The 13,390-nt window shown below is 36.4% G+C and overlaps 1 protein-coding gene across 1 annotated transcript in view; it reads left to right on the top strand.

Moving 5' to 3' along the window:
* ABI3BP (ABI family member 3 binding protein) overlaps positions 1-13,390 on the top strand; it is a 289,016-nt gene that overhangs the window by 204,681 nt on the left and 70,945 nt on the right. Inside the window, exons 33-44 of the mRNA XM_023732852.1 lie at positions 288-377; positions 1,788-1,844; positions 3,368-3,427; positions 4,042-4,056; positions 4,328-4,393; positions 5,076-5,135; positions 7,373-7,447; positions 8,318-8,374; positions 9,074-9,148; positions 9,626-9,673; positions 10,498-10,563; positions 12,985-13,059. Of these exons, the coding sequence (XP_023588620.1) occupies positions 288-377; positions 1,788-1,844; positions 3,368-3,427; positions 4,042-4,056; positions 4,328-4,393; positions 5,076-5,135; positions 7,373-7,447; positions 8,318-8,374; positions 9,074-9,148; positions 9,626-9,673; positions 10,498-10,563; positions 12,985-13,059 (744 nt within the window). The remainder of the gene's footprint in view (positions 1-287; positions 378-1,787; positions 1,845-3,367; positions 3,428-4,041; positions 4,057-4,327; positions 4,394-5,075; positions 5,136-7,372; positions 7,448-8,317; positions 8,375-9,073; positions 9,149-9,625; positions 9,674-10,497; positions 10,564-12,984; positions 13,060-13,390) is intronic.

The raw sequence follows: 13,390 nt of genomic DNA, 5'->3' as shown, positions 1-13,390 counted from the left end.
AGTGATTCTTAACCTTTTTATTCAGTAAAAGAATCCCACGAGCTATTGTAAACTTAAATTAACAATTTAATTTTATATATTACTCTTTCTCCCAATGAACTTTCAATTGTAAAGGAAGACATATTTTTATAGTAAGGGTGAAAGTTTCAAATTAAAAAGTTAAAAGGACAAATTTCCTCAAACACAAGAAAATCTAATAAGTTTTAGGAACTATAGAGCCACATGTTGTGTTATCCACAGCTTCTGAACTACGGACTCTAGAGTAACTGAAGGTTTTCTTTCTTCAGCTCCTAAAACACCACAATGGACCCGTCGTCAACGTCTCAAACCTAAAAAGAAAACAACTCCTGAAGCACCTCTAACTCAATCGGATAAATGTGGGTTCCTTCTTAAAGGAGAGAGTCCTGGCAGATCTTGAAGGTCCGGGATCAATGCTAGTGGTAGGAGTGACAGCCTATATGAGCCCTACATGGGTGAAGGCACAGGCATGATCTGCTGCTTCTTCCACTGTTGAGTTAGCAAAGGAGAATATGGTTGATGAAGACGAGTGGCAGCTGAATTCCTTGTGCTTTCTGCATAAGGCTCTTCTCTTTATGCATTTTATTTACTTTCTCATTTCATTCCATTCTTCTCTTAAAGATGGGATGTCTTAAATAGAACCAAGCATTTTCATTTCAAGAAACAAATGTCTGTTAAGTCCTTTCCATCTCCCCTGAGCCACATCAACACCTGTGAGGATATCGCAGAAGCAGGAAGCTTGTTTTTACTTCTTAATCTGCAGTGCAGTCAAGGTCAAAATCTGCCCCAGTGTGAAACAGCTAGTGAATGAACTAAGGCAGTGTGTTTGTGGAAATGCAAGCTTGTTTTTGAGGTGCAACAAACATCTATGTGCTTAAAGAGAAGTTTGTGAAGGACAAGAAAAAGAGTTGGAAATAAGATGGATATTAAAATCACTACAGGATTTGCTTAAGAAGAAGGGTGGGGATAAGCCAAATCAGAAAGAAAGGACGTACGTAGAGGCAACCAGAGGGCACAGGCTTCCCAGAACAAAAGAGGTCCTGTTTCTAAGTGGTGTTGATGGTATTACACTTGGAAGGGTCCATAAGAAGCAGTTGAGGGAAATCTTTGAATGTATGACTCAGAAGTTTGTATCTGACCCAAGAAGCGTTAGCATTGGTCTCTCCTATCCATGTAGGGTGCTGCCTTTTTGTAATTAGACCAGAGATCTACTCTACCGGGTACCACACACTGATACCACTTATTTTGTCTTTTTGAGTGCCTTTGCTTCAACTGAGGTCTCAGCCTATTTCCAAATATGAGTTCTCAGCAAGATGAGTATGGTTCATTTTGCTTATTCTTTGCTATGTCTCCATTCAGACATAAAAGCTATTTATTATAGCCATTCTTATTTAGGCATACTTTTTTCCTTAATGCTTCCAAAGAAAAGCCAAATGTTGCTAGAACAGTTAGATAAGAACATATTTGGTAAAATAAACAGTTTTCCAAGGGAGGTCTTCTACAGTAGTTAGAACATCCAAACACAAACATCTCAAGTTGACTTCACTGAGATACTTATCAGATTATGTAGGCTATAACTGACTATCTCATAAAAGAATGTTTACCTGGCTACACTGTGACCAAATCTTCAAATAACAATTATTTATTTTCAGAAAAAAAAATTAATTGCCTTATACTTATTGAAGCAATATTATACTGGTAAGATTTAATTTGCTGACTTTTTACAAGTATCTAAAATCCTCTTTGTTAATCTCATTGCTTTTGATTAGTTCCTGCTACTGATCTTGAACCTGTTGCTCTTGGAACTGAAGCTCCAGAAACCATGGGTAATGAGAATGTGTGTCCTTCAAATAGTGCTCTTCCTGTTCATTGTCATCCTTACTCCATCACCACTGTAGTAACAGTTTCTCCTACATCTTAAGACCACTTGTCCTCTGTTGTCGTTCTATTACAGTCTTTAATCTTGAGATTATGCTAGGCTCTATGTCAAGTTATCTGCTGAATTTAAGAATACTATGCATGAACTAAGGAGCACTGGTGGCACAGTGGTTAAGTGCTCAACAGCCAACTGAAAGATCTGCAGTTTGAACCCACCAGCCATTCCACAGGAGAAAGATGTGGCAGTCTGCTTCCGTAAAGGTTGTAGTCATTCGGTGCCGTCAAGTCGGTTCTAACTCATAGCGACCCCACGTACAACAGAATGAAACACTGCCTGGTCCTATGCCATCCTCGCAATCATTGCTATGTTTGAGCCCATTGTTGCAGCCACTGTGTCAATCCATCTCGTTGAGGATCTTCCTCTTTTTTTGCTGACCCTCTACTTTACCAAACATGATATGCTTCTCCAGAAACTGGTCCCTTCTGACGATGTAGCCAAAGTATGTAAGACAAAGTCTTACCATCCTCACTCTTAAAATGACAGCCTTGGAAACCCTATGGAGCAGTTCTACGCTGTTCTCTAAGGTCACTGTGAGTTGGAATCGACTTGATGGCAATGGATATGCATGAACTAATTTTAAGATACCAAACTGCTATGCAACTCTTCAACAAAGTGTCACATGATCATGTGCGCTGTTTAAACAGTATTGATTATTTTAAGCTGCATTTCAAACATGAGTCTTTGTCTGTCCTTTATATTGCATATTCCTCATCAATTGTAGAAACACCATGTTTCTTCATTCATATTACTTTTTATTAGATTAGGATCTATGTGATATATTGATGGATCTGTTGTTTCAATAAATGATGTGTCTCTATTTCAGTAGATTGTCAAATTTACAAATGTGCCCAAGTGTTGAAAGTTTAAATGATAGGCCATCGTGATAAGATAAGCTGACTCCTTCTCCTTGTCTAACACAGTTTAACAGTATTTCTTTTATTGAGCAAAGGACCACTTTGAGATTCTAAAGAACACAGTCAATGGGCTATTCATTGCTCCTTAAATGTAGGAACTCTTTATTGTACTCTTTATTTAAATAGCAAACAAAACAGTAGACATTTATCTCAACTTGACAAGTAGCCTAACAAATGCTTTTTCCAATAGAGTTAGAAAAGTATATTTGGTGTAAATGTGTAAAAAGCTTGTCCAGCACAGAGTCTTCCATGCTAGCAAGAGTCAGATAATCAAACATCTAGAAGAGCTTCTTGTTGACCACATAATGATATTTAACAGAGTGTAAGTGTTATATCTACTTTATGAAATGAATAGTTACCTGGCCACAGCTAGGCCAAATCTGCAAAAAAAAGTGTCTGTTTTCCCTCCGTTCTGAAGTTTTAAAATTGACTTGTGAAATTAATCTTCAAGTGAATTTTTAAAATATCTTTGGTTTATTTTGTTTCTTTTGGCTAGTTCTTACTACAGTCCTTGAACCTGTCACTCTTAGAACTGAGGCTCCAGAAACAACATTAGGTAATGATATTCTGTGTTCCTCAACAGTTTTTTCCCACTCATTGTCAAAGCCATTCCATCATCATCATAATCACATTTTCATCAGCTTCATAAGACTTTCTTGTCATCCTCTGCTGCCATTCAACTTTATTTTTCTTCTCAAGATTATTGAAAACTCTCAATAGAAATTGCCTGTTATTTTTAAAAGGGTGCTCTGATATCCGTTCAAAGTATCAACCAGGTAATCTTGTTTAATTTGTGTCATGCACTTTTGTCTAACAGTGCTAACATTTAAAACTGAGTTTCAAACACAGCTGGCCATGTCTATACTTTATCTAAGGAGCCGTGGTGGCACAATGGTTAAGTACTTGGCTGCTAACCGAAAGGTTGGTGGTTCAAACCCACCCAGCAGCTCTGTGGGAGAAGAAACTGGTGATCTGCTCCTATAAAGATTAGCCTAGAAAACTCGATGGGGCAGTTCTACTCTGTCACATGAGGTCACTATGAGTCGAAAATTGACTCGAAGGCACCTAACAACAACAAAAACATACTTTATCTAGACTGACTAAACCATAACAATTCTTATGATATCATGGGTTCTTTTGCATATTTAAATTTCTCAGTGTGAACCTAAGGCCCCACCACTCAGAGTTTGGCAATAGTCCTAACCTGTTTTTGAAGTCAAAGATTTACAAGACTCTTTGCTCCTTGACTTAATTTTATAGGTGAGTTTTTCCCTCAAGAACCTTCAAAGATTAAAAGATCAACAAAATAGGAGCAGATATTTCCATCTTAAAATATATATGCCTTAAAGCTTAGGAAAATCTAACATAGCTTAGAAATCTTTAGAACTTTGTTTCCAAAGCCACTTGCACTAAAGTAATCCAAAGTTTCTTCCTTCAGCTTCTAAAACATCAGAAGGAACACGTCGTCCGCATCCCACATCTAAAACCACATCAAGCCCTGAAGCACCTCAGACCAAACTGGGTAAATGTGTGATTCCTTGGTTTGAGGGGTGAAACCTAGCAGCCTGGGCCAGTGGGGTCCCAAAGCAATGCCAACGATAGGAAATAACAGCCATCATGTTTCCTAAGACAGTCAAGGCATGAAGTGTGGTTAGCAGCTGCTTCCTCTGGAGAGCTGTCCAGGAGAACGTAGCTGTGGGAGACTTTATGCCTGCTCTCTCAGTGACATGGTTTGGATAATGTTTTTGGCCTCTTTTTTAAGGTGTGTTTACAGCAAGATTGGCATAGTCACCCATGGTTATGTATTGCTATATCTGCATTCAGATACCTAATCTATTATAGCCATGATGACGTAAACATAGGTCTTTTTCTTCAGCTTACAAGAAATGAAGCAACCTAATTTCATATATATTGCCTAAACAGATTTTCCAAGGCAAACTCTTCCATACTAGAATCCAAAAATCAAACACCTACAGAAACTTCATGTTTACCTAGGATGTGTAGCAGAGTTCAAAGGTTGAGATTCTCTTTTCCAAAGAATTGTACCTGGCTACAGTTTGACCAAAGCTTCAAAGAACAAATATTTGTTTCCTACTGATTGAAAAGTTTTTTAAAATTGTCATTTGAAACTAATGTTTTGAAGGGAAAAGAAAGGCTTTTCTTGTGGATTTAAACTTTCTCGTGTTCATGTTGCTTTTGATTAGTTGCTGCTACAGGCTTTGAACCTGTTTTTCATATTTCTGAGGCTCCAGAGACAACATTAGGTAATGACTTTTTGTGACCTTTATTAAATACTTTCTCTTGCTGTCATGTTACTGTCGTGGCCAGATCCACTCCTGCTTACTAAGACTACTGTTGTCATTCCAATTTCATGCTTTGCCTTAAAAGTAGTCAGGATTTGTAATTTAAATGGTTACTTACTGTTTGTAATAGATGTCTTTGGATCCAATTCAAGACATCTATCTGCCGTAAAACCCTCTTTAAAATTGCACTGTATGATTCAGAGTGAAATCTGAGGTCCAAATGACTTCCCTTCTATTTGGTATCTAGAATTATAAAGCTACAACAATTAAGTACCATGAACTTTCTCTCAACAATTTACTTTCTGTAAGATCTGTGTGATATTCTCATTACTCTTTTCCTATTTTAAGGAATGAGATGCCCCTGTTATATTAAATTATTTTTAAAGATTGCTCCCTGAAAGTGCCCAATCCTAGTATATATAAATTACAGGTTCCGATACCAACAATGAGCTTGACTACTCCTTCTTCTTCACTACAGTTCAGCAATGATTCTTAATCTTTACTAAGTAGGGATCCCTCTGTGTATCTAATTATGCATATTAATAGTTATTTCTTTAATTAAAAAATTAATTTTTTATGTTATTTTGGTCTCTGAAGGACCCTTAGTAATGATAGGGAACAAATTAGATTAGTAAAGTGAAAATTTTCTAATTTAAAGAATAAACTTTAAAAAAAATCTAACATGTTTTAGAAAACATATGTCCATATACAATGCTATCAATGGTTTCTAAACCTACAAAGACTATAGCAACCTAACATTTTCTTCCTTTAGTTTTAAAAACATTGCAAAAAAAAATACCATTCACCTCCCAAACCTTAAAGTACTCCCCTTTCTGAGCTGCTGAGATGAAACCAGGAAAATCTGTGGTTTTCCTGTGTCTGTTGCAGTTGAGTCCCAGGAGTGATAATGCTTACCAGCACTACCCACCTCTATGCTCCCTAAGAAGAAGGTTCAAGTAGTGATCAGTAGTGCTACAATCACAAGGTTGACCAGAAGGTTCATGGTTGGGGAAGATCTCTGTAATAGCAAAATTCATCCTGTGGCCTGCATAAGGATTTTCTCTGAACAAGAATGCATCTTATTCAATTTTCTTATTTCATTCCATTTATCTATTTCAAAACGGGGCTGTTTCTTTGGCTTAGGTAAACAAACATTTCCTTGCCCTGTGTGTCTCTGGGACCATGTGAAATTTATATAAAATTCAAATTTCAATGAGTGAGATACGGTGGGAAGCAGAGGTGGAGATCAAAGGTAAGGGCATATTTCATCTCTTAATCAGAGTATGATGTAATTGTGAAGGAAACCTGTTCCCAAGGAAGCAGTTAATTCTAGATATAAAGTAATAGAGCAGCATATTTAATTGAGTGGTAAAAATATATGTAGAAAATATTTAAAAGAGTCCAGGATCAATGTGGGCCGAGAGAGAGTAGTTGGACTTTGAAATAACTTTAGGATTTGGATTAGTGGAGGGAAAGATGTAAACAGCAAAGATAAAAAGATATGACACCTGGTGAGGTTAGCCAAGAGAGTGGTCAACTGGAACTTAGATGAAAACTCTCCTAGACGATGCACAGTACTTCGTTGATGATGTTATCATGAAATCAGCTGCAGGAGGCTCTTAGAAAGCCCGGGTTGAAATTTAGATTCAGATAAGGTAGTCCATGAGAAACTAATTTTTCCAAATAGGCTCCTGCTTTTTCCAGAAGGATGTTTTAAATCAGAAGTCAGAAAACTTTTTCCATAAAGGATTAGATAGTATTTTAGACTTTGCAGGCTATTCAGCCTCTGTCTCAACTACTCAGTTCTGCTGTTGTAGCTAAAGGCAATATACAAATGATATATAAATATGCCTTGGATCATTTTAGTTCATGAGTGTGTCTGTGTTCCAATAAAACTTTATCAATAGACACTGAAATTTGAATGTTATATAATTTTCACGTCACAAAATATTACTCTTCAATCATTTAAAAAATATAAGAACTATTCTTAGCTCGTGGACTGTACAAACAGAGACAGAAGGCTGGATTTGGAGAGCCATGGGTTGCTGCCCTCTGCTTTAAACAACGCACAACCTTCCTGGCTCTTTATAACTGCAATTTTGAGGGTCTATGTATTTCAATTCATTGCTACTTCCATCTAAAACCTATGAAATAAATAACTCATACTTATTTTGACAACTTAGATCCTCTTCTTTCAGCTTCCATTGAACTGCAAACTCTTATTTTGAAACCAGTGATGTCACCAAGCCTAGAAATGCCACAAAGTCAACCTGGTAAATAGATTGTTTTATTGGTCTGGGTGCATTGCGAGCTTCGGGAGACTCACTGTGATCGCCTAAGTTTTGTATTTCCAAATAGAAAAAATGCTAAAGGAATACACATTAATAACTCTCTAAATATTACAAAATGCCCCTCCCATGATTGCAAATCAGTGTTAAATTAATAATACATATTATTAATATTAATTGTTCTGTTCAACTGTATAAAAATACTGACCTTCATTTCATTGAGTTTGCTCTGTATCATTTTAGAAAATAATGTTATCTTGATTTTCTTCTTTACCCTTATTTTTCAATAATAAATTTGTGGTTCTCCCTAGTAGTCAGTTAAATTTGTGTTCTGCCATCTGAAAAGAATGCTAGTTCAATTGTGACCATCAGGCAAGGAGAAAATTTCACTTCAGAAAAGATAACAAAACCTCACCTGACATGATGTGAGCCTGAAACCACTGCCCTTCAAAACTGAGAACAAATTTTTATATATCATTATTAACAATGTTGTTGCTGTTCCCTAACATTTATTTTGAAAACTTTGGCTCCTTTTTTTTTTTTTTTCCGAGCACAGGTTTGCAATAATTTTTCATCTCTTTAGTGCATCTTTTAATTAGCTAAATGGCATGTCGTTACTCATGATGAATGTACAAAGTATGGCTGTTAATGGAAATCTACAATTACAATACTGTGAATTCAATTCAAATATTAGGACTTCCCGTAGTGTTAATATTGTTGTTGTTATCATAAGAGCTAATGTTGAGCAGTTATTATGTGCAAGGCCTGTCCTCACATACTTAGCGTGCATTAATTTATTCCTTGTGCACAACAACCCATTCTTGATCAATTGTACCATTTTGTGTTTTTTACTAGTTTCTGATGTCCTGGAATCGATTACATTTAGCCCTGAGTCATCAATGGAGACTATAGGTAAAAATGCTCTCCAGTGGAAAGTCAGACATATGTGCTTTTCTATCCCATTGCATAAGTCATCTTTGGATGTCCTCATGCTTTGTGGCACTTCAGACACCTGCCCCTCACATCTTGTCTGTGCTCGTCCAATGGATCCTGATAGTCTTAAATATTACACACAGTCGATTGTGCTAGTGTCTGCTGTAGTGCTACACAAGTCTCACAATTCCCTTATTTTGTTTCCTCTCACTTTGAATGCAAATTTTAGTTTTTTAATATTCTGATCACTCTTTCAATATGCATATGTACATACATGCATATCATGTTTTTCATTCTCATACCATTTTTAGGATTTATCCCCATGCTGTCTATGGACTTTATCTTTTTCTCGCTAGAATCCTTATATAAAAATATGTAAGGAAGTGAAATTGTCTGCTTCGCTCCAGGTGGACATTGCTGTAGTTATCGTGTGTGTGTGTGTGTGTGTGTGTGTGTGTGTGTGTGTGTGGTTTTCCTCACAGTATGCTGTGGTCATTTCTTGCCTTCATTTCTCCACTCCTAAACTGTAGTCATCTTGATAATCTACCTGAATGTTACTTATTCTCAAGAATGAATCTGCTTAAGATAGCTAACCTCTGTTTTCAAATCAAACACGGGCTTCCCATTATAGTATGCTATGGCTGCCCTACTAACCAGCCATTCCCTTTTCTTCTCTAGCGCCAGCCGAAACACATTATGTTTATCCCACCCCCAAAGCACCGCTCAGGCCAGAGGAGCCAAAGACTGAAGCTGGTAAAGGTTTTCATTCTTTGATTCATTTATTCAACACATTTTTATTTAGCATCTGTTATGTCCGTGGAACATGATAGAGTTCAAACTATGGTACTTGATACAATTAAGTAGATTTTAAGAGCTACAGTTTCCAAAATTCTTGGATTCTTCAATTTAAAATGATAATTGGCTCTCTAAATACAGGAATAAATTGCTGTCTCTCTGCTGGTATCTAAATATTGAAACATAGTAACATTTGAAAGCCAGTTAACGAAAGTTAAAACATAAATTAGTTTGAGGATTAGTTTCATAGAGCAGGTTTTTTTTTTTTTGTTTCCTCCTAGTTCTCTCTTTTTTGTCTAAATTCATTGTCCAGACTATAGAATTGCAATACAAATCCTTAAGAGAGAAGGCAATTGATATATTCAAGAAAGAAATACTTGACTGTAACTTAGCATCTTACAATTTTTAAAATTATTCTCCTTTGTTTTGATACAGTTGTGGAATCTATCACAAATGTGTCTGAACCACCTGAGACCACGCTAGGTAATGACATGGCTTCAACAGTCCAACCTCACGTGCTTTCTGTCCTCATTGCCACCATCACCTGGGAACTGCAGGTTCTCTCATTGCAAATTTATGTTGCAACATCATTCTTTGTCACAACAGTTCATTTTCTTTCCAGGTGCTTCTGTTCATTACCATTGTCCAAAACATCTCTTTTCCCATCATTGTTGTATCAAGACCTTGATTTCTTTCTCTGTTGAATCTAAAGCATCTTCTTCTGAACATTGAACATTCTGCTAGCTTGGTGTTGTGTTGAGTGTTTCAGATAATTTTTTTTGTGTGCGCGTAATGATCCATTTATACTTTCTGACCTAGCAACATTCTGTCACATTAATTTACCTGTTTCTTGTTTTTGTTTTTTTCTCCATTGTTTAAGTGAAATTTGATACTTCTTGACTGGCTCATGCTATAATACATTTTCAATCACTTTTTTTCCCTTTATGGTTACTATTGGATATATCTTTCTACCATTGTTGAAGAGGTAGGGTACTAGGGTGGAGTGAATACTTAAAAAGTGATGATATTCCTTACTTTGAATGTATTTTGTAACCCCTGTACTTTGAAAGTATTTTGTAATCCGGCATCAATAAGCATTTTAAAACAAAATGCATTGTGAGAAAGTAGGGATGTTATCTTGTTGTAGACATGTACTTTCCTTCTTTGCTTCCTTCCTTCTTTCCCTTCCTCCTCTTCTTCCTTCTTTCCTGTCTATCTACTTGTTGCCATCCCCTCTGTCATCTGTACTCAAGATTTGTCAAGCACTATAGTAGCCCCTGGCAGGTACTTTCCTTCAACTTCCATAGAAACATCACCCCTACCTTCCAAAACTATAATCCTACCTAGTCCAGACAAGCTTCAGACCAAACCTCGTTTATACGTTATTTTGTATTTCATGTATGAGGTGAGTGTTTGCAGGGATTTATAGGACTGGAAAGCCAGCATGATCACTAATGAACATCAGAAGCCCTGATTTCTTCACTCAGTTCGCAGTCCTTGATGGGTGATCAACCTTTCTTATTTCCCTCTCCACCCATCTCCTGTAGTCAGTCACATGGCAGTGCTGTGAATATTCATTAGGATATAGATGAAAAACACCTCTCAGCTGCTTTGCAAGTATTCAATTCAGGAAACAGTAATGTTTCTGTGGAAAAATATTTACACACACATAATCTCCCAATTTTAATTACTTTATAATTTTGACTAGTTTTACAAGCTCTGTGGTCATTTAAAATGTATTTTAAGATAGCTGATTTGAGGAGGCTGGGTTGCACAAGCAGTTTGCAATTTCCTGCTAACCTAATGGTTAATCGAACTTACCAGGGGCTTCATGGGAGAAAGACCTGTGATCTGCTTCTGTAAAGATTCAGCTGAGAAAACCCTGTAGAGCAGTTTTACTCGTCACATAGGGTCACCGTGAGTCAGAATCGACTTGACAGCAATGGGCATAATTTGATCTGAGATTAAAAGAAATCTCCAGAAACAGATATCACTGCGCACTCCACATAAAAGGATACAACTGGCCACCACCTTGTCATTATCCAGGCCCCTTCTTCCCGCTCTTTCTTCCTGCAGTATTTTGCCATTTCAGGGCATACAAATCAGTGAGGCTAAAATCAAACCAATTACTTTGGCTAGTCATAAAGGTTTACTTGATCATAGAGTTTGAAATAAATGAAAACAAACCAACAAATGGAGAACTAAATATGTCTCTTCTTACAAGGAAAAGAATACTTAATACTTGCATGTTTTGTTGGAATAGCAGTTTGTCGTAAATGAGCCCAAACTTTTGTTTTGATCACTATTAAAGTATTTTATATGGCTCTATTTCCAAAAGATATATGAATATTAAGCTTACTCACTGTCATCTTGAACTATCCTATTAAACTTTGCTGACAGATTTACAGTTTGATTTCTACCAAAATTCACCTTGACTACATTAATTGAATCTGAATTAGTAATCGCTAACTTTCCAGGTTATTCTTTTTCAGAGCTATAATAATTACTTGACATGTATAATTGTAAATACTGCTATTAATGATCCTTATCTTATTCTAGATCATTTTTCATAGAGTTGCCTATGACATGTCTTTACCTGCAGTCTGTCTTGTTTTATACCCTGGAGGAAGCAAATAGTGTATCAGCCAGAATTTTAGCAAGGAAGGAACTTGAGAGTCAGAAAATTGTAAGACTAAGAGAAACTCTAGAATCATAGAATTTTAGGATTGAGGGGGCTCTTAAAAATCATGTAACTTTAGATGAAGGACATGAGGTGGTAGATCCCAATGATTAGCAGAAAAAGTTCTAAATCCCCAGGCTCCAGGCTCCTAAACCAGTGTAATCTCTAACATGTCTTATTGCTCATCTCTCTACAGGCAAGAGGATTCCACTGAAACCATTGAATGTCTTGTTATCTTCATTTTTGTATCAGAAAAACCCTCTGGAGACTCCCAGAAACTTCTAGTGTTTAATGACTCTTATTTTCAGCAAGCTTTTTTAAAGGTCTCTGAAACTGCTTGGCCTTGATAATGACTTCGTTTCTTCTTATCTCTCCTTAACCCAATCACACTTACTAGTTCAACCAAATAAGGTGTTTCCACAAGCTGTAACCTTGCTGTCTGATAATTACTTTCTTCCAGAAGGATATACTTTTAATTTTCTTAGTGGAGAAAAAATTTCTTTTTTACACTGAATGCCCTAGAATTTCCTTGGAATTTGCCTAGCAAAGGAATAACTCTTTACAGCAACGTGTCCTTGGTGTTCAATTTCTCTTCCCTAATATAACCAGTAAAAAATTGTGTTTTACTTAATAAGATTAGTTTTTTTATTAGCACTTGATATTAAAATGTATTCATTTTCTAGGTATATTTGGAATATAATATGGAAACTTTTTTCACTTAGCAGCAATTGTATCTATTTCCACTGAAAATATTATACCTGGATATTCTGGTGAAATGCTGTGGACTTGTACTAAAGATAAATTGTTGTTACTATTACATTTATCTTAGACCTATTTAAAAGGTATTTTAAGTAGATTTTTCTGAAATTCCAACAGTTTGATTTTGCCAGCTGGGTGTCTTGGATGTCATGTAATATGCCTTCTTGTTTTGTTTTGTTTCCATTACGTAAGAAAAATATCTTCTGAAACCGCCCGGCTCTTTGGGAGCTTTAATTACTTTAATTGCAGTGCATTTAGGTCTTCGGTCACTCAACAAACATCTGATATCCTAGAGGCTTAGGTACTTTGATTCTTGAAAGACTCAAGAGCGCCGAACCTATACCCTTTCTTCTAGCTCCCAAGCAGACACCTCGTGCTCCTCCGAAGCCAAAAGCATCGCCACGCCCAAGAATCCCAGAAACACAGCCAGGTAAATTTAAAAAAAAAAAAAAAAATTACATTTTGGCTTGAAAAATTTGAGGTTAGTGGGATTAGTTTTCTGTTGAATTATAGTAAATTTCATTTTTAACCCTTGAAAAGCATGTCTTCCTCTGTAACCTAATAAATATTTATTTATATTTTTAGACTTTATCAAGAAGTACATTATTGAAACAACTTATTCCACAAAGCTTTCCTAATGGTTTCACATTAGCTGGGATGGGGATGGAGAAGAATGGAACTTCTTGGGAAGAGTAGCCTGCCCTTTGCTTCTCCTCACTGGAGAATATTCTGATCTTCCTATCTCTTTCAGTGTCCCTGAC

This window comes from Trichechus manatus, unplaced genomic scaffold, assembly GCF_000243295.1.
Source record: "Trichechus manatus latirostris isolate Lorelei unplaced genomic scaffold, TriManLat1.0 scaffold00055, whole genome shotgun sequence".
NCBI lineage: Eukaryota > Metazoa > Chordata > Mammalia > Sirenia > Trichechidae > Trichechus > Trichechus manatus.
The sequence above is the reverse complement of the archived record's forward strand: the minus strand, read 5'-3'. Positions and strand labels throughout refer to the sequence as shown.